Here is a 27,845-nt window from a genome sequence, read left to right on the forward strand (position 1 = left end):
TTGTACAGGACTAGCTCTTACTGTAAGTACAGTAATTAAGAAGTCTAAACCATGTTGCATAATTGACACTATTCTGACATAAACTTTTTGACGTCTACCCATAGTGCATCATTCCCACAACATTTGAGAAAGTTATATCATGTGCGACAGTTGGGCACAGCAACAAAAAGAAAAACTTTAAAATGGCCATGATAAAAATGCTATGGCGAGCAATTTTGAGCAATGTCTACACTCCGGATTTATCATAAGGTAGAGTTCAGGGAGGATACTGACGGACTTGGCCTGCGGGCTCATGGTAATTTTCGAGGGAAGAGCCAGCATTTATAACAACCCCAGACCATTGTAGCAAGTCATTAGAGATGTACATTTTCTAAGCAGATAAATAAATCAAATTGTCAATATTCCTGGCTTCCATAAACATACTTTTATCTGGGCAATGGCTTCTTTCACATTTGAAGAATATTTTGAGCAAACTTTTCTATCTTAGCAAACTTGTTTAGAAGGTATTTTAAATTTGTATTAACCCTTCTTAATTTTTAGATAAAATTCCAAATATACTAGCCATTACAGCAGGATGGAACCCACAGAAGATGTGAGGCGTATCAATGGGGTGGAAGTTCGCTTCCCATACAAGCCCTACCCCTCTCAGATTAGTATGATGGCTAAGGTCAGTTATCAACATTGTTAGTACAGATTTTTAAAGTTTAGTATGTCCTGATCAAGCTTTCATGAAGAAAATACTTTATGCTGTATATGTGAAAACTGGCCTCTGTCACATCATATTTCGATAAAATACAAAAAAAATCAGTCTTAGACTTGCATGTATGTATTTTACTTTTATTTTTATTTTCTGATAATTCCACCTTTAAAACTAATGATAAATATGATTACACTGTTTACCATGTATATGTTTGGTTTGATATTTTAGATTATAGCTGGTCTGAAAAACAGACAGAACTGTTTATTAGAGAGCCCCACAGGAAGTGGTAAAAGCCTGGCTCTGCTCTGCTCTGCTCTGGCGTGGCAAGCTGGACAACGAGGTGAGAACATCTGCCTGTGTTATACTTCTCTTATTGTATTTCACCTAAAGGTTGCTGCCAGTATGTGAAAGTGCATTCTTAGAAGCAAATAATGGCCTTATAATGATACCTTTAGTACCAACATAGCCAAAGTTGTAATTAAAAACATGGCAAACCTTGGTTCAACTTGTTTGATGCAAAAGTTTGAACAAAAGTTTATAACTGTTCAAAGATGGGTTACCGATGCCTGCTGTGACACATCAGCCTACTCAGGGAATCGGTGCATGCCAGATGTAATGTAGCGACTGAATTTTGACACGGAGAAAGTTTTCTGATTGTACAGTATACCAAACAAGGCCATTTTGACTTTATCAGTAAATTTTCACACTTTGCTGATGGTATTTTATGTCCTACAATGTGACGTAGCCTTAAAGGTCACTGGTTAATTCAGTAGTCGTGGCACTTAGCTTGTCGTGAGAATTATACTCCATGATAACAGACCTTATTATTCAGCTTTAACACAATACTGATGGTATATTATGTCATACGGTACAAGGCATTTAACTTTATCACTCAGTAAATCAGTCAAATCAGTGATTTAACCCCACTGGTCATAGGAACATGTGTATTTTCTTTCAGAACTGGCAAGAATAGAAGATCAGGAGAGAAGCAATGTAGAAAATGGTCGGTTACAAGGTTTCATGCACATTAGAACTGAATGTAATTTTGTTTGTGAAGTTTGTTTATTTGGTGCTTAACAAAGAGGGCCAGAACTGACTGGTGGCATATTTTAATTGAATAGTGTCAAGTCTGGTGTCTTTGTCATGGTGGCACAGTGAGGCAGTAGTATAAATATATATACTCTTTTGGCATGTTTACATGATGTGTATTCAGGCATATTCTTAGGATGTTATTCTGTGTAGATTGATGAAATTATATGTTTTTTGAAGTCTTGAAATTAGTCACCAAAATTGTGATGTTTTGTTTCCAAAATCACTCCAAAAAGGTGTTATATCAAACCCATAGTTGCTCTTTCATATGCTGAAACGTTGAGGAATGAGGGTATGTGGATGAGGTCTGGTGTGATACAAGGAGGCACTATGGTAATATGGCAGAAACACTAATTTCAGAGATATTAAACCGTAAGCTCACACATTGGTTCATTTATTAAAGTGGGCTTTATATACACTTTAGGAAGGGTAAATCTCTGGGGGGAATTTATTTGCTGATTTGTTTTCTGTTTGAAGGGATATGTACTTGTAATAATGGGAAGACTCTCTCTCCTGGGGCGAATGGGTGCCCTATGCCCCAGGCTGCCCCTATCATGTCCCCTCATTTCCCCGCCACACCTGTGAGCCAACCACTATCCCCTGGAGTTGATGGAACACCCACGCCCAATAGTAACAACCCACGCTCATTGCTAAACACCAGTAAACTAGGTAAGAATTTGGTTATTTTGCATTCAACAGTAAAGTGAAAGCTTTTGACAAACAAAATATTCAAAACTGTATACCTTGGGGTGTGAAATTCTGACTGCACACATGCATAAGTACAGGTGAATTTAAGAAGGTGCATGTAACCACTTTGTTGTAGGTACACTGCAGAGCAAGTAACAGGATCTGTCACAAGATACATTAATGTTATAAAATAAAGAATCTACATGAGAAATGTTATTTGACTTCATAAAAAGACAATCAAAACTCATCCATTACCATGATTGTTGACATTTGTTTAAGTTGTAATTTCGATCTAAATGCACCCTATCCACAAATTAGCCAAGATACAGGTAAATAAAATTTAAGTTTCATCATATATCGTACCTGATGTCTCATATGTATGGAAGAACAGATTACATCAGGATAGGGTACAATTTGTCGGGGAATTTCACATATGACTGAATCAAGTGAAACATGGTGAAGCGCAACAAAGTTAAAAGACTTCTTTAACCGTGGCACTGACAGTAATTGATCACGTGCCACAGACCATGTGACTGTTGTCGGTGTGAGTCAAGATGAAGACAAAACAACAACAATACGGTAATGACCTAAAGTTTTGCACGTGAGCTTCTATCGTTTACTTTCGCACGATCTGAGCTGGCAGCAAGATGACAGAATAGAGTGATGGGCCCCCACGCTCATTTCATTAACCTGCATGGCACTTGGCAACTCTGGCTGCTGTGCCTTGCCACATGGGGCCAAGTCACTGACAGTGACGTGTGCAGGTCTCCCAACTCCTAGGCCTACATGTACATCTCTAAATATACCCATGAATGAAATTGAAGAAAGTATCAAGACAGGCAGTGATTATTACAAATACTGCTGTCTCAAAGCGTGACCATGCCAAACAAGTAATGTAAATGCACAATGTATACTGCAGACGAATTGATTGTTTGGGTTAGGCCTACACGTGGAAGTCACCTAACACCGTTATCTGGTGAAAGGTTGTCTGCAGAGAGCCCTCATTATGCAAGGAACATGTGTACAACTGTATTTCAGCTAAAAATGAATTTCTATGAGAAATATCTGTCATCAGCTTCTTTCCATGTAATTCCAATTCAGCCTGTCAGTTTGCATGCACGTTTTGCTTCTTTACAGTCGGAACTAATTGTCCTCCTGTTACAGAAGAGTTCCCTTTCCTACGGTTTTATATTGGAAACCTCCCATTAAACACAGAAAACACATACTCCATCCAAGGTTCCCGAAAACTATCATGATTTACTTTTACCCCGTTTCTGTAGCACTGTGTGAGAGTCTGGCATATCGGGAGAGAGGAAATGTCGGTATCACATTAGGAGTTTGCACAACACTGACATGGGGCCTCTGGCTTTATATTCATAAAAAATTGATGTTTTATGATTTCTTCTATGCAAATTTGCCCACACGTGATTTACGTGATGCAAACGGCAGGTAAAATCATTGTTTTGCCTTTTGATAGCAAAAATCATGTGATTCATGGGTAGACACATGGAAATCTCAAATCCTGTGATTGTGAGTGGCTTGTATCTACATGTAGATAAAAACCAATCTGTATGACCAAAAGTTCATCCGATGGGACTCGATTAAGTATTAAGTAAATTAAGTATTCATCTTCACGAAATACAGGTACAAGTTGACAGTCTCACAAATTATGCCAGAATGAATAAGAAATGTTTAGCTGCAGGTGCAAACATATGTGTGTAGGTGTTGCTTTAATCACAGTTTGACACCTTCATCTCCCCTGCTAGTAGGCCTAATATACACGTATTGATTTGCAGTATGCTAAATTCTGCCACAGCTGTGAGTACGGAGAGACTTTCAGTTTGAAAACAGATATTTGATTTACCATATTGTTGTTGCCTTGATAAAGGTACTGGGTAGTCACGCTTTATCTCCAAAGAGTTTTCTCCCAAATTCCCATTTATCACAAAATAGCAATAATAAAACAATGAACCTGTGACGGGCATGTGCTAAAATCATTATAATTAAAACTGAAGAAAACATGAATTGTTGATGGTTGGAGCATAGACTAACTGCTCAGTGAAACATGAACTGTTGGTGGTAGGAGCATAGACTAACTGCTCAGTGAAGCATGAACTGTTGGTGGTAGGCGCATAGACTGACTGCTCAGTGAAGTGTGAACTGTTGGTGGTAGGAGCATAGACTAACTGCTCAGTCAAGCATGAACTCTTGGTGGTAGGAGCATAGACTAACTGCTCAGTCAAGCATGAACTCTTGGTGGTAGGAGCACAGACTAACTGCTCAGTGAAGCAAGAGTTTGTTTATAACATTCTTGAACTGTCAGTATGATCACCTGACCACCCCTGCTGCTCCCCCACAGCGCACAGCCAGTAACAACCACTATCAACACAATGAATACTGGATACACTTTCCAAATCCTAGTGCAAAACTTTAGGCCATTTACAGTAATTGTCAATAGATCGCTGACAAAACCAGTTGGGAAGATCTGTCAATTCTAGGAAGATTAGATACAAAGACATGGTAAAAAAAAAAATGCAGTCACGATTTTCAGCCAGTTGAAGCTATTGAAACCTGCACTGAAGTATGGAAGTGTGACCGAAAATTACAGTTGTAACTTGTTGAAATCTGCACTCTGAGGAGTGTGGGAGTGTGATCGAAAATTGCAGTTGCTGAAATCTGCACTCTGACGAGTATGGAAGTGTGATTGAAAAATACAGCTGTTTAAGCTTGAACAGGAAAACAAGGCGCAGGGAGAAGGTCGATACTTATTGATAGTCCTAAAGTTTTCCTGTCTTTATTTCAGGAATCAGCACTCCAGCACAAACCCTAGCGCGGATGGCTGCTCTGGTCAAGGCTAATGACACTGATGATGATGATGATTTTAAACCCTCTACTAAGAAATTTCCCACACCTAGATCTGCACAGGTACACTATAACTGGTATAGTTAAATGTCCATAACTTTCACAAACTTTATTTTGTGTTCTACAGGCAATCCAACACTAAACAAGCCAAACATTGAATGAAAATAAAAGTGAAAATCCACTTTCTTATTTTGTGTGATCTTAATTTTTTTTTCTTTAATTTGAGTTTCGTGTTTTTCAAGGTTTTCCCATCATGTAAATGTCTTTTAACAGGAACAGTTGCTGGAACAGTCTACATTTTTCACAAATTTAGATGATTTTTCAATTGTATTTCGATGCCTTCCTCCGACATCGAAAAACAAGATTCATTCAGCCTGTAAAACAAAAGTTTAACCTCGTGTGGCTTAAGAGAAAAAAGAAGTTGATGCTGATACAGATTCACCAGCTTCAGTATATGAGGGGTGTATGAAGTTGGGAGATCCTGTGTTTGTAATGGATTTATAGCCCTGTTCACTGTTTTTCAGTGTCATCTGCTATGGAATGAAATGCCTGATGGGAGAGAAATAAGGCTTAAGACTTTTACCTTTCTGTGTATGAGTTTTGTGTGATAGGCTTTAGACCTATAGGGCTCCACTACTTAAACCTGACAGCATCCATATAAAATACATCTCAATAAATGCTGTAAATCAGATCAGTTGACAAGAGAAATAATCACAGTAAATAAAACAGCTGTTTTTAGAGAAATATAGTCCCTTTAAGAATTAATGCACAAAAATTGAAAATTCATGTAGATTGTTTATGGAAAATTAATTTGTTTTTGTTTCCAGACTGTGTCTAGACTTCCTCTACAGCTGGCCTACGAGGCAGGTCAAAAACACAGGAAAACCAGTTAAAATCAAATTCCTGTCTAAAGGACCTAATGGACAGTTAACTGAAGAGCAAAAAGTCATTGTGCTCCCAGCTCATGTACCTGCTCAGAATGTGTCCAATCAAAATGTGCCTGTTCAGATTGTGTCAGGTCAGATTGCATCCAATCAAACTGTGCCAGGTCAGGTTGTGTCCAATCAAGTTGCACCAGGTCATATTGAGTCCAATCAAATTGTGCCCGATCAGGTTTGTGTCCAATCAAGTTGCACCAGGTCAGATTGTGTCCAATCAAATTGTGCCAGGTCAGACAGTAATGAAAACTGGAGTGATCGGTAGTCAAGCGTCCATGGTAATGAATGGTCAGTGCACATCCTCAACACATATGCCTGGTCAAAATGAAACTCTGTCCGACTCTTTAGGCTGTACCTGTGACTGCCAGTCGAAGAAGGGCCCCTCCTCCTCCAAAACGCAAGTAAGTGACATGTTATCTTTCCATCGTCACAAAACGGAAACAAGGACATGACTAATTCAGGACAAATTATACTACAGGCTTGGAAACTGTGTTGAAGTGTTAAAGCTGTGCAAACAATAAACATTGATTTATTTATTTATTTGATTGGAGTTTTACGCAAAACTCTAGAATATTTCAGTGGCCAGCAATATTACGGGAAACAGAGCCTAGGGGAAACCAACGGCCATCTGCATGTTGCCAGCAGGCCTTCCCGTGTACGATTAGAGAGGAAGCCACCATGAGCACGATGGGACCTCACATTGATGGCATTGGCGAAAGGCACCTGGGTTTATCGTGCTTCGCTAACAAGCTAACTATTTGACCTGGGACTTTGAAGGAGGTACTCTGAAACTGAGGCCTGCGAAAACACTATCCATAGCCTACCTATATCTGTCATCGGATATTCGTTAGAAAGTTAAAAACTTCATGCATACATCCTAAGTCCTCTGCTTTGTTGTATATGAAAGAGCAACGTTCAGTGCAGTTTATGCATGTTTTTAGTTTGATTTTGGAGACAGAACAACATTAGTTGGATGGGTCAGTTTTATGGCCTCACAAAAAGATTAATTTTTGTCAGTTTACACAGAATTGGCTTGAATAAACGCCTCCCAAACATGCGAAAAGGTTGAAGAATTACAGTAGTCAATAATTAGGTTTGTGAAATGATATTTGTCACCTGTCTACAACTGATAGGTAAGTATAAAAGAAATATGATTAAATGTACATGTATTTAGTTGCTTTGTAATAATGCTCATGAATCAGTTTTTAAGATTAAATTCAGTCTTTTGTTCTGAGTATATAAGAAATTGAAATTGTCAAAATTAAAGTTGGTCAGTAGTTACATGTGTATTGTTACTTGTGTATGTGTCGGACAGTAAGGCAATTTATGGAATTTTAGAGTTAGACTACTCTGATATTTAACTAAATGACCAGAAACTTTCGGAATAATGAAATACAAACAGAATATTGCGAACCAGTTTGAGAAAAGAAAAAACACACCCACAAAGTGGTCACCTTAGATTACCATTATGTGCTGAAAGGTCAGTTGTGTTCTTGTGGTGAACATGAGAGAAAAAACGTACAAACATGATATTGACTAATTTTAGGACTAGCTTCCAGGGGTGTTCCATTTGAGGTGTATGTTATTTGATACTTGGCCATCACTTGAGATTTTCTGTCTTACTAGGCCTCATTTAGTAATACACTTATTACTGTTGGATTTGAAATCATGTGCAAAAAGGCCGAGAGACGTTTTCCACGAATCACTGACTGACTTTAGGGAGTAGTAAACACTCTTGTATCACGGTATTCTGGAGACAAAGACAAAAAATTGTGTAGTTCACAACCATGCCACATGACCCGTGCTTGACATTTCCTGGATGGGTCAACAAGCACACCCAATTGTGTTTTTTTTCTAAGACATCCTTTTTTTTTTTCTCGAGCCGTTTGAATGCGAAATTGCGCCCTTCGTGTTGACACTGTTCCGGGACAGTGAACACCGTTAGATTATATTGAGCCCTCTTATGGGTCATTAAGGAGCTGTTGAAATTAAGTTGCCCCTTAAATATCCGGCGGGGCGCGGCAGAGTGCCTGGTCGGCCTGAGGGCACCATGGCCTTAAAATTGACCGGAGTTGAAAGCTAGTTTTTGCATTGTTGTAGAGTCTGAGATTGGACATTACTGAATTGGGTATTGAATGAGCTGTCACTGGGCGGTGGAACTGTGTGTTACATGATTTGAACAACTAGAATCTATTATATATTGAAGAACTAAATCGTATATCTTAATTTTTAAGTTGGGCGAACTGGATGGTGTATCACTAAAGAGGCTATACCGAAGATTTTTTGGTCAAATAATTGATCAGCGCAAGTCAGTTTTCACAGTTTTATATACTGTTTCCACCTTTCGCAAAACCTCCTCATCTCTGCGTGTGTTAATAAAGTTTCTAAAATTTATAAAGCTTTTTTTAAAGTCTACAATCATTTTAACAGTGTAAATTGTACATCTTTGAGTCTGATGGGAAGTATTTTGACCTGTATTTAGTAAATACAGACAATTTCTGGATTTTTTGCCTAAAATCTCTGGTATAGCCTTGTTAAAGTGAACCCCCACTTACTAACAGTGTGACTGGACAGTTGTTTTTAAAGAGTTGTTCAATGTGCGTGTAATATACAGTGTAAATTTGTAATATATTAACGACTATACTACATCTAAACGTCTTTAGATTCAAACAAAGTCCTTGAATGTTGCCTACACGTACTATTATGGTACTGAAGGTTCAAAAAGGACAACTAGAACAGATTCATGTATCGGAAATTGCTGTTTTGAATAACATTCATTTGTGTCAGAGGCATTAAACAGCCAAAAAATAATTAAAAAATAAAATGATTACAGACAATTCAGATTTTCCTTTCATCAATAATACCCTTGTACAGTTCACCTGTAGCATAAGATTATTGTATTTTAAAAGTCTACTTGGTTGATAGTTTGAGTTCATTTTGTTTTAATTAAATTCAGTTTTAATGAAACTCAGTATTGTTAAAGGTTATAAAAATCAAACTTCATTGTTTCCAAATTCAATGGTTCAAGATTATCACAGGTCAGTGTCTCTACCGCGGTGTCTGTTCTATTTCAGATTTCTCACACATTTTGCAATGTTCAGGAGTATTTACCCATTTTTTAACTGGCAATATTTATAGTTAAGCTTAAGGTTCTCCAAGTTTATCTTTGGGATAATGGATCTAAAAATATTGATTTGAGGATAGTGGAAATATTTGTAAGCTAATTAATTTATAACACTCGTATAAAGCTAATTTACAGGTTAATTTACAGTATTGATGAGCTAATTGACAGTAAGTTAATTTGCAGTACTGGTAATGCTAATTGTCAGTATTGAATGATGGGCTGATTTGAAGGACATAGCTAACTGACAGTGATGATGCACAAAATTAGAAACAATTGATGTCAAAGAGTAAACTGTGTTTGTGCTGGCAGGATTCCCATCATATTGTCCCAGCCATTGTATGACGCTTGTCAGATATGGTTAATGTGGAAATCTTTACAATCCTTAACATTTGGACAAACCAGTTGATCAGGTAAAGATCCTCGAGACTGGTGGAATTTCCACGTTTGTTCTGAAGCGCTTAGCAGACCAGCTGTTCGGAGAACTGGGGTGAATAATGCCACACTGTTGTCGCAAATCATCTTCAGTTGAGAGCCTCAAATTGGCTCTGAAGCTCACCCTGACTTTGCTTTGCCCCTGTTGTTATAAACGAGGAATTAGCCCAGTTTAAATGGCCCTTTTGTGTTTAAAGATTTGACTTGTTCGAGTAATTACACCCTTGACCAGCTGCCATCCAACAGTCGCTAACAGCTTGTCATTTTGGTGAGCAGTGTCCACGTCAAGGGGGATTACTCTGGTGCCGGAGATGGTTACGCATAGATTTTCTCTGCAAATTTGCCGTAAAAGTGTTAAATTGATGATGCATTATTCATCTATCCATTTAAATAATTGACTTCATCACATCTACGGTGTTTGAGACAGAGATAAGACCATCATTAAAATTTTTTGTTGCTGGTAACCCAACCTATCAAAAAGAAACAAGGTAGGCCCGCAGGAAATTTCTTTTTCCTTTGGTTAAAAGGGGTTTTATGGAAATTTAACATGTAGAAAAAAAGAACAGAAATTCCATAAAAAGCTGCCCTATGAAAACTTCAAGAGTAAGACCATTTGTTTGGAAGGTCAGTCTGGTTATCCCCAATGAACAGATTTGTAATAATGGCCCCAAATTCACAGATTTACTCTTCTAAAACTCGAAATTTCACAAACCAAAAATAATATTGAAAAACATAGTGAATCTTGCCTGAATCTGCAGGGAAGTGGATAAGAATATTTTTTTATTTTTTGATTTTAATATGTGGTGAAATTTATTTAAGTTAAATATCTGTATGCAATTTTAGTATCTTCCTTGTGGGAAAACAGCTCATGTGTAGCAATACTTGTTTTGACATTGCTGTCTGTATAAAATCCAACAAAGTGAAATTTGAAATAAATTATAAATGATATAAGCTAGCAGTGTTCATTGCAAACTGTCATTGTGTCCTGAAAAAAAAGATATGTGAAAAAATAAAACAGGCTGAAAGCAATTTATTTATTATTATTATCATTATTGTAGTTAAATTTTGATGGTTTTGCTTTCTGAAATTGTTTCTGTAAAAGAAAAGACCTCTAAAAATCGAAGTAGGCATCGCTAAATACACTGTAGACCACTTAAAACTATGCACAAATATACTTTGATTTATTTCTTTAGATGTTTGTAAAATGAGTTAAATTTGCTCAAACATTTGACTTTTATGGTGGGCTGTATGGACCACATTATCACAGGTTAGAAACTCTGATGTCACAGGAAGTTTAATGTAATCACCACACTTTTTACCCATGAGTGAAAGATTACTGAAATACTGTTCCTAAAAATTCCGTCCTTATGATGAATTTTAGCAAAATGAGGTGATGTGACATCAAAGTTCCTGCCATGTTTCTTGCTAGTAACTTCAGCTCTTCTGGAGAAGAAGATTTTTTAAGCTTGTCAATAAAATTCAAAATGTATGCTAAATCATATGACTAGCCAAACAGCACAAAACGTCAAAAGTTGCTTCAAATGTTTGTTATTAAAAGTGCAAAGTTTGGTTTTGTTACCTTTACCTGATTTTTTCGAGATGTTGCAATTTTTCGAGCTAAGGACAATAATAATCTCAACGATTTCAATAGATGTCCCAATAGGATAACAGGACCCCTAATAAATAAATATTGCTGTTTGTATTAAAATGAAACTGATTTCGTAATATACAGGTGACACATTTAAGTAGTGTTACATATATATAATTCTGAATGTTTTCTCATACAAAGCCGGTCTTATATATGGATAGCAGGCTGTCACTTTAGTGGTTTGGTACACGGCACCCCACCTCTTGTACAGAGATGTTGGTTCAATCCTGGCATTCAACAGGGAAAATTTAAGTCTTGCCGCACTCTTTAACTCAGTGGCACTCAGCAGTCAACAATGCCCTTTACCACAGCCTTGCGTTCGTAGACCACCAAGTAAATGTTAGGTGTGTGGGTGTGTGTTTTATTTTTTCAGCCCTTTTTCTTTACCATATGTTTTTACTTTCACTTTCATATCATCTGAGTTTTCTGTTGTTAAGATTAGTCTTAGTTAAGAGGACTCATGTCAAGGATGGATTATGTTTCGTCAGTTTTCAGATATTTCAAGGCATTGGTCTAGACATTTTTGTTCCCAACTCTGTACATGTCCACAATTGTTATCACTTCTCTTTGTTTGCCGTTTTGTGCAGGATTCCAAAGATTTATTTCGGAACACGAACACACAAGCAGATTGCACAGATTGTACGAGAACTCCGTAAAACATTCTACAGAGATGTCAAGTAAGTTTGGCACATCTACTTGTAATGACAGATGAGCAAGCTTCCTGGCGATGTGTTCCTGTTGGGTAACTCATCAAAAAATTTCTACTCACTCAAGTGAAAAATTCCAGTGCACTTGAGGGTAACTTTTCTAAGCATTCCAGTTTTTTTGCCAAAGCATAAAAAAAAAAGAGTGATGTATTTTACAATATGGGTTTTTGTTCTATATTTTGGTTTTGTTAGCTATTTTTATCCCGCTTTCTCTTCCCTCTCATTATAACATGCTTCAGAACAATTTATTGATTTATTTGATTGGTGTTTTACGCCGTACTCAAGAATATTTCACTTGTACGATGCCAGCCAGCATTATGGTGGGAGGAAACCAGGAATAGCCCAGGGGAAATCCACGTCCATCTGCAGGTTGCTGGCAGACCTTCCCACATAAGGCCCACTTCAGTACAACACGCGCTACAATATAACATGGTTGTCACAGAATTGTTTTTGCACACATACTGTACAAAAGTTTTCAGTGAAGAAAACCTTAACATTTGGTAAATATTACTTGCGATCTTTTTTTTTTATTCAGTAAAAACCAAAATATTATGTTGATGTTGCTTACAGTTAACATCGAGTATTGTTTCTTTCTATATTGTACATGTCATAGGCTAACATGAACTTCTCTATGCTTCACTTATAACATGGTCGGCTGATTTTTCCCCCAACAACAGCGTTGCTTTATGGTTTAATCTTTCTTTTAAGAAGCTTAGGCTTTGTAGTGCTTTTTCAGAACTTGAGGACAAGCAGCCTAGGGTAAACAACTTCCCTTTGCTAGGTACATTCTATCTGACAAATCACTCAACTTTAAAAAGCTACAGCCAGAATAGCAAGAGTTGGGTTTGAATTTGTGACTGCACTGTTAACGTCTGATTGTCTGCATAATAAACCCCAATGCTTGATCACTCGCATTGATTTGTGAAGACTGTGCCATAAAACAGATGAGTGGTAAAATAGAAGAAATAGTGCAGTCTCTGATGTAATATTGTGTAACAAATTAAATCTCAATTTGTCCATGTTTCAATGTGTAAATAAATAAATTCTATTCTTATTTAATTTGTTTAGTCACAAACCTTCATTGCTGACTGCATCCCTTTCTCAAGGGTACTAGGTAAAGGGAGGTAATATGTGTGATGACTGACAGGAGTTCTTCCCCTTGTTCCACAGGATGACCATCCTGGCCAGTCGGGAACATACGTGTATTCATCCTGCAGTGTCAAAATCTTCCAGTAAGAACGATGGATGCCGGGACTTACTAGATGTGAGTGTTTTAATACACATTAGCGCTGTCTAATAAGTGAAAAATCCCTGTGTACAACATAAATGAATCAAATAAACAAGGCAATAAATTGTAATCAGTTTACAAAAAAGCAGTCTTCATTAAACCTGATAACTCAGATAGGTGTTATATTAGCATAATTTTATTTTGCCTCTTAAAGGTGTTTATATGCAATATTCAGTTAGGATTAATGTTTAGGTTTGAGCCTAAAAGAGCTAAGAAATAGCAACATTGTTTTGGGGGGGGGGATTTATATATATTATCAAGGCAATTGCCCAATAGGGACCTCAACAGGTGGAAATCAGGGGCATGAACCAGCGACAACTTACAGCCTTAGAGCTGTCAGCAAAGCAGCGGTGACATCCTGCCACTGCAGGTAACCTGTGTGGGAAATAGTGGTTGTTTGCCACTCATACCAAAAGCCATATAGTCTTCAGTGAGCGAAAAGTATAAGCACAAACAGAAGAGCAATTATTTGCCGGGTGTGTGCTTCGCGAAAAAAATTATTACTGCCAAATCCATTAAAGCAAACATACTGCAAACTAAAGTGGATTGTAATACAGTGGTTAAATCTTTTTCATCTCACCTTCTTTAGGGCCCAGGCTGTTTGTTCAACAATAATGTGAGAAAGATCAGTTCCCAGAATGTACTTCAAAATTTCTACGGTCAGGGCACGGCCTGGGACATAGAAGACTTGGTTACCCTTTGCAGCGAGAGGCGTGTTAAAGTGAGTGATCTGAGCGAGAAATGTCATCATCCTGAGAGGTTCTGTGTTATGATAGGTATCGATATATTGGTTGTTCTAATGTGTAATGTGAGGCAGTGACACAAAATAATTACAAACATATTTTAGCTGCCACAATTTAGCTCGGGAAATTGCTTGCTGTGTCTCTGCATGTCAAATTTTTGACTTCCTATCTTTCAACACGGTTTATTCATTTAAAGAGCTACATCAGTGTCAAAACAATTGCGCCTTAAATGATATAGTGTTAAATGATAGTATGTGATCCTTTCCCAAATTATCCAAAACAAAAACACATTTGCTTTAATTGATTAAAACCGCAAATGTAAGTCTTGGGGGATCATTCTGTCATTTCCATGCATAAGTCAGATGATTTTGAGAACAAAGTTAACCACTAATTAAATATTAAATGAATCGGTGCATGGTGTTCACTCAGAGGTATGGAAGACTTACTGTTATTTTCACCTCAGGCTTGTCCTTATTATGTGAGTCGAGGTCTCAGAGGAGAGTCAGACATCGTCTTCTGTCCCTACAACTATCTGGTTGATCCCATCATCAGGAAAACTGTGAGTTATCTGCAGTTTTTGGCTCATTATGTTAACATTTAATTATCCCATCAAGTAAAGTAAAATTTTGAACTAATATTTCATCCATTTCAGACGTTACTCATTTTGCCTGAAGTAAATTTACTTAATTTATTATGAAAAACACAGCCAAATAAAGAAATCCACACCAAATGAGTGTCTAAAAATACATTCACTTATTTTTTTTTTTTGGATGGAACTAGAATTAAATTAAATGCATTTAAATATTTGAATCTTAAGGTTGGGATTTATGAAGCATATTCATATTGTTCAATGTCCCAACATTTTGCACTAAAACATATCCATAACATTCTGATTGTAGGCACATTTTGTGAAGAACAAACAAAAATGTTTGTAAATTTAACAATTCCCAATACAATCAATGTGGCACATTGTGTTCTAACATTTTAATGCATTTAATTTTCGTCAAGAAGAAGATAAAAAGAAGTTTTCAGTGGTTTGTCTGATGATAATACTGACATAATTGAATAATCCTCTGCTCTTGTTGTCATGACAACAGATGGAGATTAACATAAAGGAGGAGATAATTATCCTTGATGAAGCTCACAACATTGAGGATTCAGCGCGGGAAGCCGTCAGCAAGTGTATCGAACACGACAGCCTAACTAAGATTATCAAAGAGCTGGACGACTTAGGTAAGACATTCATACTTGTACCAGGTCAGGTCATGCCAAAGACAGATTGCTTAATGGCCTAATGGTTAGAGCACCCATCTCAAAGTCGGGAGACCTAGGATCAAACCCGGGTCAGATCATACCAAAGGCTTTAAAAATGATGTTGCTACCTAGCTAGGAGCTCAGCACTGAGAGGTTAGAGTGAGGAAACGGGACTGGTTTGCCTGGTGTCAGTATAATGTGACTAGGTGGGATGTCATGTCTGGTGGCTTCAGCATGATACTTTGGCGACATGGACTTGCCCTGCCACATGAAGACAAAATATATCTACACACACCTGATGACTCCTAGTCTTCATATGACTGAAAAATTGTTACCTATTTACGAGAACGGTATCTAGAATGTGATCAGTGAGAACTGGGATTTCACATTACGTGAACTGTATCCGGAATGTGATCAGTGAGAAGTGGGATTTCACGTTACACGAACTGTATCCGGCATGTGATCAGTGAGAAGTGGGATTTCACATTATGTGAACTGTATCCGGAATGTGATCAGTGAGAAGTGGGATTTCACGTTACACGAACTGTATCCGGCATGTGATCAGTGAGAAGTGGGATTTCACATTACATGAACTGTGTCCGGAATGTGATCAGTGAGAACTGGGATTTCACCTTACACGAACTGTATCCAGCATGTGAGAAGTGAGAACTGGGATTTCACGTTACACGAACTGTATCCGGCATGTGATCAGTGAGAAGTGGGATTTCACATTAAGTGAACTGTATCCAGAATGTGATCAGTGAGAACTGGGATTTCACGTTACACGAACTGTATCCGGCATGTGGGAAGTGGGATTTCACATTACATGAACTGTATCCAGAATGTGATCAGTGAGAAGTGGGATTTCACCTTACACGAACTGTATCCAGAATGTGATCAGTGAGAAGTGGGATTTCACGTTACACGAACTGTATCCGGCATGTGAGAAGTGGGATTTCACATTACACGAACTGTATCCGGCATGTGATCAGTGAGAAGTGGGATTTCACATTACATGAACTGTATCCGGAATGTGATCAGTGAGAAGTGGGATTTCACATTACACGAACTGTATCCGGAATGTGATCAGTGAGAAGTGGGATTTCACATTACGTGAACTGTATCCGGAATGTGATCAGTGAGAAGTGGGATTTCACGTTACACGATCTGTATCCGGCATGTGATCAGTGAGAAGTGGGATTTCACGTTACACGAGCTGTATCCGGCATGTGATCAGTGAGAAGTGGGATTTCACATTACACGAGCTGTATCCGGCATGTGATCAGTGAGAAGTGGGATTTCACATTACGTGTCCCTAATGTGATCAGTGAGAAGTGGGATTTCACATTACATGAACTGTATCCGGAATGTGATCAGTGAGAAGTGGGATTTCACATTACGTGAACTGTGTCCGGAATATGATCAGTATAGTGACCATAACAAATAAAAGCCTAAAAAAATAACTATAAAAAATAAAAGAAATAGACAAACTGTTGAATTATCTCCCTGAAGTAGCCACATGTGATTGAATAGTTTGTATTTTACATTGGTACTTAACTCTGTGATAATGCACATTTTATCTTACAGTTAAGAGAGAAGTTAAGGAATTTGAGCACCAAGAGCTTCTTCAAATGGTAAGAATGATTTTACTGTTTTAGGATTAGGACAAATGTTGTTTGTGTGTGAAGGTTTGTCTTCACTGTTTTGTGGAGTGCAAATAATATCATACTCCATTGTTATACCAGTCAAATTTCACCACCCAAAAACTGGGAACACCACAAGTTAACAATTCGTTATCAGTGCTGTGAGTGTATACAAACAGGGGCCATACCTCCAAATTATCTGTAGCCCACCAGAAAGTGCAATAAAAAATATCTTAGCCGAGTCTGCCATTTTGCCTGTCAACACATCCTGCGAAATCCTGTGCATTCAATGTGACATATCGAGTATTTTGATTGGCCACACTTGGAATCCAATCTGTTTTATTGGATAAACTCAGATGGTATTTGATTGGTCAACCTGATGTTGTAAATCTGGATTGGTGGATGTCATTGAGAAGGTGGTTTTAGACCATATATCTTACAGCACATGTACCCCTCTCTACGCTGGCTTTACACCACTGCCACCTTTGGACAAGATTGACCTTTCTTACCACAGATATGCACATAGGCTTGCTTTGACTTAGCCTTGCCTCTTTTGTCTTCACATGGAACTATTTGTTCAGCATTCAGCAATAAAATTGTTTCGGGCGTTTGGTTAGATTCATGTTGTGCATATTAAAGATAGAGATAAAGAAAATACATGTGTAAAAGTATTATTAGAAACAAAGGTTGAGATACATGCAGATTGTTTGTGTTTTCTGGCATCATGTGACCTTGTTGGTGTTGAAAATTCCTGTACAAGATTTTCTGCTTGTGGCATTGATGTAAGCCATGACCATAGAGAGTGGCGTATACGCTTGTAAGGAGTAAGGTTCAAGACCGGGTTTACACGGTCGACATTATATAATTTAATTCACCTAAATGCTTTCATTTTAGCATTTTTCAGTTGACAAATTGTACTTGATTCTGATTGATTCATCCACTTTACCAAACCACTGAAGATGGGGGTTTTTTTTGTTTTTTTTTTTTTGATTTTTTGATTAAGAAATAAGCACTGGCATCATAAGTATCATTCTGAGGCTTTTATGTGCTTCATAAAGTGCATTTTTAAAGCCATACTTCAGGTGAAATAGAAAGGTGCCTAACTCTGAAGTCAGTGATTCAAAACCTAGTGGTTTCTGCCAGCTGAGTGCACTACATGTAGAACCTGTGAGTGTGCCCAGAAAGCGTGACTCCCAAATAGCGACTGTTTTGTTACAGTGCTCACGATTGGATGATTTTATCCGGCGGAGTGGCTCTCAGTTGGAGCAGAAGAGTTTCGACCAGGCCAGCACCGTGTGGGCAGGAATGGACATAGTGGCCAGGCTTGTCCAGGTGGGCCTGGGGCCTAAGGAGTTCCCTGCTCTGCAGGTACAGTGCATAGAATGCAAGCCCTTCCTATCAAGATTTAACACTGAGAAGCACTGTTTATCTCCCTAGGAAAACTTATAAATGTGCTTTCTGCTTTTAAGAAAGCAGGCCAAAAAAAAACATAAACCTGTGCACAGTTATACAGTTGAAATATTGCACAATGGTAAACACAAATGAATAATAAATAAATAGATTCTGCACAGGATGTGTGGTCACTCATTTCTTGCTGTACAGCGTGTGTTAGCAGCAGTGTGTGAAGAGGACGAGGCAGAGAAGCGTCGGGAAGGCGGACTCTTGCCACCCCGCCTCAGCATGGGAGCTGCTAATGTCCTGGATGCATTGTTCACGATGCTGGACTTCCTCTACAGAGAGGACCTCCGATTTGTCGAAGATTATAGGTCTGTTCACAATTCATTCAGATTTTATTTTTTCCATCACTTTTACCCTTTTCTGCCCTTTTCCATTTTCTGCACTGTTCAAATAGAGCTAATCAATTTGGCTACCCTTTTGGTTCAACTTATTTTAGGCTATAAAAGTAAAATCAAGACGGTGTTGTAATATATGAACCTTAAATATGCACCTCATGAACCAGTAGTTGTAATATATGAACCTTAAATATGCGCCTCATGAACCAGCAGTTGTAATATATGAACCTTAAATATGCACCTCATGAAGCAGCAGTTGTAATACTTGATCACACATTTTCAACATCAAATTAGAGTAAGTCCAATTTCAAAATTTTAGTATCATCGTAATTTCAGGCTCTTTTGACCTTTGGTTGAACTGAGGAACGTACAAAGGGTATAAAAAAGTAATCTCCATGCTAACGCTATAAATACTTCATAGGGGTGTGCTGATACTCCCCTGTTCATGTGTGTGAAGTTGAAATTAAACTGCTATGATTGACTTTTTATTTTCCATCAGTTTTCTAGGTAACATTATGCACTTTTCTACTAAACATCCGTTTTCCTCCCACCGTAGTGCTGGCCATTGTCGTATAAGTCAAGTATTCTTGAGTCTGGCGTAAAACACTAATCAAATAAATAAATCCACAAAACAAGCCCTATGTTTATGTATGCGTGTACTTTGCCATATCGTTACCTATGCTATGGATGAAGGGTATCATTTCCCAGAATTCCATTATTGTGTGGTATCTGCGGAACATACTGGTCATACAAGTTTCTGCGATCCCAGAATGCTATTTAGTCCTTCAAAAAAGTTGTGGTGTTCAGTTATGTGTAATGAGGTGTTTTGTCTTTCAGGGTGGCCATTGTGAGGTCTACATCTTACAGCCAGACCATGGACACGGTAAGCGTGATCTGTAGTCTTCGTTTAAGAGGTCAGGAGGATCTGTGTTTTTATTGTAAATGCCTTACACACATCCTTTGGGAATTTCTAGCATTACAAAGTTGTATTGCCCTAATTCCTCAACATTTCACATGTGCAAGAGCAACATTCTGTACAATGTATGCATAATTGAATTTGACTTTGGACATAAACCTACATTGGTTGAGTGGGCCCATTTCAGCGTTTCACAAAAACTATAATTTTATCAGTCTGCACAGAATAACGCCTTCAGAATATTACCCCAGTAAACACCTTGAAAGAAGCGAACAGGTTGAAGAATTACAGTACATTGTTTTCTTGGTTGTAGTCTGGCCAGTGGCTGACCAGCAGAAAAAACAAAGGTAAGTGAGCATAAGCTGGGCATAAATAGACATTCTATAAGTTGATCATCCAATTAGTTGCTCAGTCAAGTTTTGACGTCCTATTTTCTAACAGGGACATGCTATCTGTGTAGCTTGGGTCATGCTATCTGTGTAGCTTGGGTCATGCTATCTGTGTAGCTTGGGTCATGCTATCTGTGTAGCTTGGGACATGCTATCTGTGTAACATGGGTCATGCTATCTGTGTAGCTTGGGTCATGCTATCTGTGTAACATGAGTCATGCTATCTGTGTAGCTTGGGTCATGCTATCTGTGTAACATGGGTCATGCTATCTGTGTAGCTTGGGTCATGCTATCTGTGTAACACGAGTCATGCTATCTGTGTAGCTTGGGTCATGCTATCTGTGTAGCATGGGTCATGCTATATGTGTAGCTTGGGTCATGCTATCTGTGTAACATGGGTCATGCTATCTGTAAAACATGGGTCATGCTATCTGTGTTTGAGTGAACACACAACCCTACACCAGGAAATGTCACAGCTATCTGTGTAGCATGGGTCATGCTATCTGTGTAGCATGGGTCATGCTATATGTGTAGCTTGGGTCATGCTATCTGTGTAACATGGGTCATGCTATCTGTAAAACATGGGTCATGCTATCTGTGTTTAAGTGAACATACAACCCTACACCAGGAAATGTCACAGCTATCTGTGTAGCTCGGGTCATGCTATCTGTGTAGCATGGGTCATGCTATCTGTGTAGCATGGGTCATGCTATCTGTGTAACATGGGTCATGCTATCTGTGTAGCATGGGTCAAGGTATCTGTGTAGCTTGGGTCATGCTATCTGTGTAACATGAGTCATGCTATCTGTGTAACATGAGTCAAGCTATCTGTGTAACATGGGTCATGCTATCTGTGTAGCATGGGTCATACACTTAATGAAGGTTTGAGTGAACACACAACCCTACACCTGTCACAGCTGTCACAGCTATGTGTATAGAAAATTTGTTTCTTGAAGACGTAATTACCGTAAATACAAAGTGAACATATGATAGTCTTGTCTTGAATATTTCTTCTTTAAAAGTCATTGAGACATTTTAGGAAATTGTAACCAAACTGTTGAAAATGTTCTTAAACTGTGCATTTACAAATTTTATTACAGCTGTATGAGTTGATTTTGGGTTAAAATTTTTGACATCGTTTTAGCAAGAGCCATTTACTTAATTTGAGGGGGTGGGGACGGCAGTGTGCAAGACCAAATTGTCTTGCGAATTTTGCTTGTTGTAAATGTGATTCATCGTTCTAACAATGACTGTGATTTTGGGATAAAGTTTTATAGAAATGGATTTACTAATTTTGTGAAAGGGAAAGGCATCATAAATTTCAGTTTGCTAACCTACATTTTTATTGATATGTCAACAAACAAGAAACTATATAGATTTCATCTCTTTGTAGGCAGACGAGAAATGCGCCAAGTTTTCACTCTCAACTTCTGGTGTTTGAACCCTGCAGTGGTATGTTATATTGTCTTTTATTACTTTGCAAAAGATTAAGAAAAATTCTGATTCATTTTGAATAGTGTGACTAAAATGCTGACTGTCATGGAACGCTTCATTGCTCTGGAAGAATCTTGTCCTGTGTTGTTACAAATGTTTATAGCTCCATTGCCACACAAAACCACATTTTATTTTTAGGTTTTCTCTATACCATAAATTTTAAGAGTAGATCAAGACAGATCACTGTTGTCAAACCTTGGATGTTGGTTTCTTTTTTAAAAAATGGAAAACTCACGTTTGTGGAGGTTGAGGAAGCTTCACTGCACATTTCGGGCACATGGCAAATACTATTTATAACTCTCCTATAAAATGCAAACCATTGCCCATCATCTTTTTCTCTTGCAACTGCAGGCATTTTCGGACTTTGCTCTGGTGCGTAACATTGTGTTAACCAGCGGTACTCTGTCTCCGATGAGCTCATTTAGCTCCGAGTTAGGAATGTCGTTTCCAATCCAGTTAGAGGCCAATCATGTCATCAAGGACTCGCAGGTATTTTTCCCTATAATATATATATATGTATCTTTATAGAGTTATTTTGTGTCTCCAGTCCAAAAGGATTGATGTCTCCCTTTCAGAATGATGTAAGATTTCATGTTAGTATCAGTCCTTCAGTTTGTCTTTTAATCCATCAATAAAACTTGGCACATTTCTTGTCTGCCTACAAAGAGAAGGAACCGGTGAAATTTAAGCACTGTCTTGTTGGTGATATATTAATAAATATGTAGGTTAGCAAACTACAATTTATGATGCCTTTCTCTTTCACAAAATTAGTAAATCCATTGCCTTGAAACTTTATGCAGGTGTGGGTTGGCAGCATCGGTGAGGGTCCATCAGGAGGTAAACTCCAGGCAACCTACAGGAACACAGAGACGTTTGGCTTCCAAGATGAGCTGGGCAAGCTAGTGCTGGAGGTGTGCAGGGTGAGTAACTGGGACATCAAACAGGATGGATGAGCTGGGCAAACTAGTGCTGAAGGTGTGCAGGGTGAGTAACTGGGACATCAAACAGGATGCATGAGCTGGGCAAACTAGTGCTGAAGGTGTGCAGAGTTGGTAACTCTGATGTCAAACAGAATGGATGAGCTGGGCAGACTAGTGCTGAAGGTGTGCAGAGTGAGTAACTGGGATGCCAAACAGGATGGATGAGCTGGGCAGACTAGTGCCGAAAGTGTGCAGAGTGAGTAACTGGGATGCTAAACAGGATGGATGAGCTGGGTAGACTAGTGCTGAAGGTGTGCAGGGTGAGTAACTGGGACGGCAAACAGAATGGATGAGCTGGGCAGACTAGTGCTGAAAGTGTGCAGGGTGAGTAACTGGGACGTCAAACAGGATGGATGATGTGGGCAAACTAGTATTGAAAGTGTTCAGGGTGAGTAGGACATCAAACAGGGTGGATGAGCTGGGCAGACTAGTGCTGAAAGTGTGCAGGGTGAGTAACTGGATGGTCAAAAAGCTTGATTTGAACAGAAATGTTGTAAAACTGTTTTGTGAACACTAACCTGTACCTTTGATAACAATGTTTTAGTCATGAATAACATTTAATTTTTTTCACAGATATGGTGTGGTTTTGGCTCTTTGATCACCGCATGCCCTCAAATATTTGACACCAGTTTTGATCACTCAAAAAAGTTGGAAGTTCATTATGAAATGGAACCTGGAAGTTTACACAGCCTTGGTTTCTGAGATATTTTGGCTTTTCTAAATGCTAAGGCTCACATGTTTCCTGAAACCTATCATTGGAAGAAGAAACATTCATGTCATAATTCTAACAATATTTTCCGGCTATTCCTCATGGAGTTCTGTGTTTCGGGCTATTCCTCATGGAGTTCTGTGTTTCGGGCTATTCCTCATGGAGTTCTGTGTTTCGGGCTATTCCTCATGGTGTTCTGTGTTTCAGGCTATTCCTCATGGAGTTGTGTGTTTCAGGCTATTCCTCATGGTGTTCTGTGTTTCAGGCTATTCCTCATGGAGTTCTGTGTTTCAGGCTATTCCTCATGGAGTTCTGTGTTTCAGGCTATTCCTCATGGAGTTTTGTGTTTCAGGCTCTTCCTCATGGAGTTTTGTGTTTCAGGCTATTCCTCATGGAGTTGTGTGTTTCAGGCTATTCATCATGGAGTTTTGTGTTTCGGGCTATTCCTCATGGTGTTCTGTGTTTCAGGCTATTTCTCATGGAGTTCTGTGTTTCAGGCTATTCCTCATGGAGTTGTGTGTTTCAGGGTATTCCTCATGGTGTTCTGTGTTTCAGGCTATTCCTCATGGAGTTCTGTGTTTCAGGCTATTCCTCATGGAGTTCTGTGTTTCAGGCTCTTCCTCATGGAGTTTTGTGTTTCAGTCTCTTCCTCATGGAGTTGTGTGTTTCAGGCTATTCCTCATGGAGTTGTGTGTTTCAGGCTCTTCTTCATGGAGTTCTGTGTTTCAGGCTATTCTTCATGGAATTGTGTGTTTCAGGCTATTCTTCACAGATTTGTGTGTTTCAGGCAATTCCTCATGGAATTCTGTGTTTCAGGCTATTCTTCACAGAGTTGTGTGTTTCAGGCTATTCTTCATGGAGTTGTGTGTTCCAGGCTCTTCTTCATGGAGTTGTGTGTTTCAGGCTCTTCTTCATGGAGTTGTGTGCTTCAGGCTCTTCCTCATGGAGTTGTGTGTTTCAGGCTCTTCCTCATGGAATTTTGTGTTTCAGGCTATTCCTCATGGAGTTCTATGTTTCAGGCTATCCCTCATGGAGTTCTATGTTTCAGGCTATTCCTCATGGAGTTCTGTGTTTCCTACCCTCATACAAAATGCTGGACAAACTGTCAGAGCGGTGGCAGGTGAGTGGTTTCTGTTAGAGAGTGACTGGAATGAGAATCGGAATCAGAGGTTCAGTGGCTATAGAAAAGTTATAGGAAAGTGATAGAATACAGAGACCAGAAAAAGTGGTTACACTTGGAGAGTAATCTGTATCCTTGCTACTTTGTCAGCGTAGTAGATTTGGAGATCATACCTGTTTACATTGCTGCAAAAAAAACAATTACATTTCTGATTATTTAATAGACATTCCATCAATTATGTAGTAAAACTATAAAAAATACATGTGTGTAAAAAATAAATAATGTTTAATGTTCTAGAAATTCTAATGTGAGGAAATTTTACTTTATTTAATTTTTTGTTTATTTAAAGAGGACTGGCATTTATTACAAAGGTTGTCTGTCCTTTTCCTTAGTATTGTTTTCTTGTTTAGGCCAAAACACAGTAAATGCTGCATTAGATTTGGAAAAATGCTGCTAAAATTATGATTGTAAAACCTTCTTGTTTCCCCTCAATGTGCTCCTTGGTGTTTTAGCTCACAGGACTGTGGGGTGAGATCATCAAGAAGAAAAAGATAATCGCTGAGCCGCGACGAGGAGACAAGGCAGACTTTGATGACCTTCTCAAATACTTTTATGGTGTGATCGAGGGGGGAGCTGAGGATGACGATTATGGTGGGTCAGAAATTTTGTTGTTTCACTTTGATGACACAACTTGTTGTTTGCTACTTGAATTCCAATGAAGCATTCAACTAAAACTCAAATGGAATTTCACAAACTTTTGTAATTTTGCAGATACATGTAGGTGGGAAGAAAGAGGCTATACGACAAGCCCCAGGTTAACTTTGGAACATGTACTTCGCCTGTGTAGAGGTTATACATGTACTAGTTAGTCCATGGCCAAGAGGGTAAGCACCCCAGCACGGCGCATTGACCCAGGTTCCTCTCACCAATGTGGTCGGTGTGAGTTCAAGTCCTGCTTATGCTGGCTTCCTGTCCGGCCGAACGTGGGAAGGATTATCAAGTCCAGCTTATGCTGGCTTCCTGTCCGGCCGAACGTGGGAAGGTTTATCAAGTCCAGCTTATGCTGGCTTCCTGTCCAGCCAAACATGGGAAGGTTTATTACAGCCTGCAGATGGTCATGGGTTTCCCCCTGGGTTCTGCCAGGTTTTCTCCCACCATATAAATCCTGGTCGCCATGGTATAAGTGAAATATATATTCTTGAGTGCAGCGTAAAACACCAATCAAATAAATGCTTGCTAGTCAAATAAAATTTTCTTTATTTTTGCAAGAATTGCTTATATTATTGCCTTCCATTAAAAGATTCTAAAGTTTGGAAATGTTTTAATTTGAGTCAGTTTTAAGAACTTTATAACAGATTTTGAATGAAAACACATGCAAATACGACACTGACGATAAAAACGATATTTTGTGAAAGGTAAATATTCTAATAAACTAAAAAAATTCTGTTGGATTTGTGATGATTGATCTTTTGCCAGTAATGTGCAGCATATCCATTTTAATGTTTAAACATTTAGAAGATTTACAGTATTATTCATTGATCCCCATTCGCGGGTACTCTACAAACCAAGAAAAAACCCACCCCCAAAACCACCACCCTCCAACCTCCACCCAACCCTCCCACTCAACACCCAGCACCATACCTCACCCAAAATGTTATTCGTGTTCGTTTAGACTAACATGCTTTGTCTTTGACGATGCCCACATTTATGTTGATAAACCCGTATATCATTTCTCCGTGTGATGACCCCTTCTACGAACAGACTATGACGAGACGGATGGAGCTGATTCAGAAGTTGACGGGGCACTCTTCCTGGCCGTTTGTCGAGGTAAAGTCAGTGAAGGACTGGACTTTGCAGATAACAACGCCAGGGCTGGTCATCACAGTAAGAGATGAAGTACAATATTGGCTGAGATGCATATTAAAATATATAAATAAAATAAATCTTTTAACCTGGTTGCTACAATCTTATCCTTGCTAGTTCAACAGCAATGATTATATCTGGAACGGATGGATCCACCACATCCAATGTCCTACAACCCCTTCTGGTGAAAATGTTACTTTTCATTCCATTCCATGGGAAAGCAATTGTGAGGTTATGACATCACAAAAAATTTGAACATTTGTAACCAATGTGTGGGACATCCAGTTGGCCTACATTGAACAATGTTGATTATGATTGGCTAAATATGTGTTCTTGATTGACATTTTGGAAAGGTCTATCTATCATCTACTTGGTAAAGGGCGATGGTTTTCACCAGCCATAAATTGACATGGGTCATGTGAGAAAAAATATGTAGTACCAGAAAAGAGCATTCAGAAATGATCAACCAGTAATGATTAACCAGTAATGATCAACCAGTAGTGATCGATGGGGGTCATTAATCTGTTTGGCTAGTGCAGAATGAATGAATGATTATGGCTTAATGCCTCATCGGCAATATTTCAGCCATATCGTGGCGACACTAGTGCAGAACTAATGGGTCGAATTTAATTCAGTTTTATTTAAAGCTGAATTACATTGGACTTTTGAATTACGTTGGAGCTGTAACTGACTTTTGCGGCGTGAGGCATGAATAGCTGGCAAACTTTGGAATGCTACATGTACGTGGATATGTTTTGGTTTCCAAGCCCTTTATTAATACAATGTGTATAATGAATTGTTTTCTCCATGGATTATGTACAATTTGTGTTTTACTCTAATTTCAGGTAGGAATTCCATTTCCGAATTTCAAGGATATTCAGGTAAGTGTTGTCAGAATAAAGGAATTAAATTGAAGAATTCTGTTAATGCTCCACACTGTGGTTCGTGAATATCGTATGATAACGTCATCTGAGCGTAACAATGTGAGACATTTTTGCTGAAATACTTTATATGTGTCACGATATTTTATTCAAATAATGAATCCTAAGTGTTCTACTCTAAATAGTAAAATTACTAAGAAGGCTGTCAATATAATTGTTGATATTCCATTGACCATGTTTTATCGTAATATCCATAGTTGCTCACATGAGTAGCATTTAACACATGTGTAAGCCATGTTTAAAGCTTTGTTGAAGGTAGTGCAGAAAAAAAATGTTTTGTCAACTGGGCACTGAGCATCAAACACACAGTTTTTATATATATAGCAGTGAAAGGTACTGATGTTTGTACCGTTGTTTGCCATTCAGGTATGTTTGACTCTTCACAGGTAGAGTTAAAGAGAAAGTATAACGACAGGTACAACAAACGAGCGTGGACTGTTGTCAGGCAGTGAGTGGTACGAGATACAGGCGTACAGAGCTCTTAACCAGGCCCTGGGCAGGTGTATAAGACATAGGTCAGTTGTT

General features: G+C 38.5%; 1 protein-coding gene across 1 annotated transcript; it reads left to right on the forward strand.

The window, feature by feature from the left end:
- Window positions 1-494: 494 nt before the first annotated feature.
- On the forward strand, window positions 495-27,839 carry LOC135476407 (Fanconi anemia group J protein homolog; the record flags this gene model as incomplete). Its single annotated transcript, XM_064756416.1, is given in 27 exon segments — window positions 495-667; window positions 929-1,040; window positions 1,659-1,703; window positions 2,267-2,458; window positions 5,280-5,401; window positions 6,166-6,201; window positions 6,347-6,451; window positions 6,625-6,677; window positions 11,903-12,157; window positions 13,358-13,451; window positions 14,065-14,196; window positions 14,682-14,777; window positions 15,316-15,451; window positions 17,060-17,106; window positions 18,334-18,483; window positions 18,718-18,881; window positions 19,746-19,791; window positions 20,138-20,171; window positions 21,607-21,665; window positions 22,059-22,196; window positions 22,508-22,627; window positions 24,445-24,516; window positions 25,029-25,167; window positions 26,278-26,387; window positions 27,225-27,260; window positions 27,707-27,742; window positions 27,744-27,839. Coding segments are annotated over 27 exon segments (2,718 nt in total), but the record flags the coding sequence as incomplete, so codon positions are not given.
- Window positions 27,840-27,845: the final 6 nt, after the last annotated feature.

Source organism: Liolophura sinensis, chromosome 10, assembly GCF_032854445.1.
Source record: "Liolophura sinensis isolate JHLJ2023 chromosome 10, CUHK_Ljap_v2, whole genome shotgun sequence".
In the NCBI taxonomy this organism is placed as follows: Eukaryota; Metazoa; Mollusca; class Polyplacophora; order Chitonida; family Chitonidae; genus Liolophura; species Liolophura sinensis.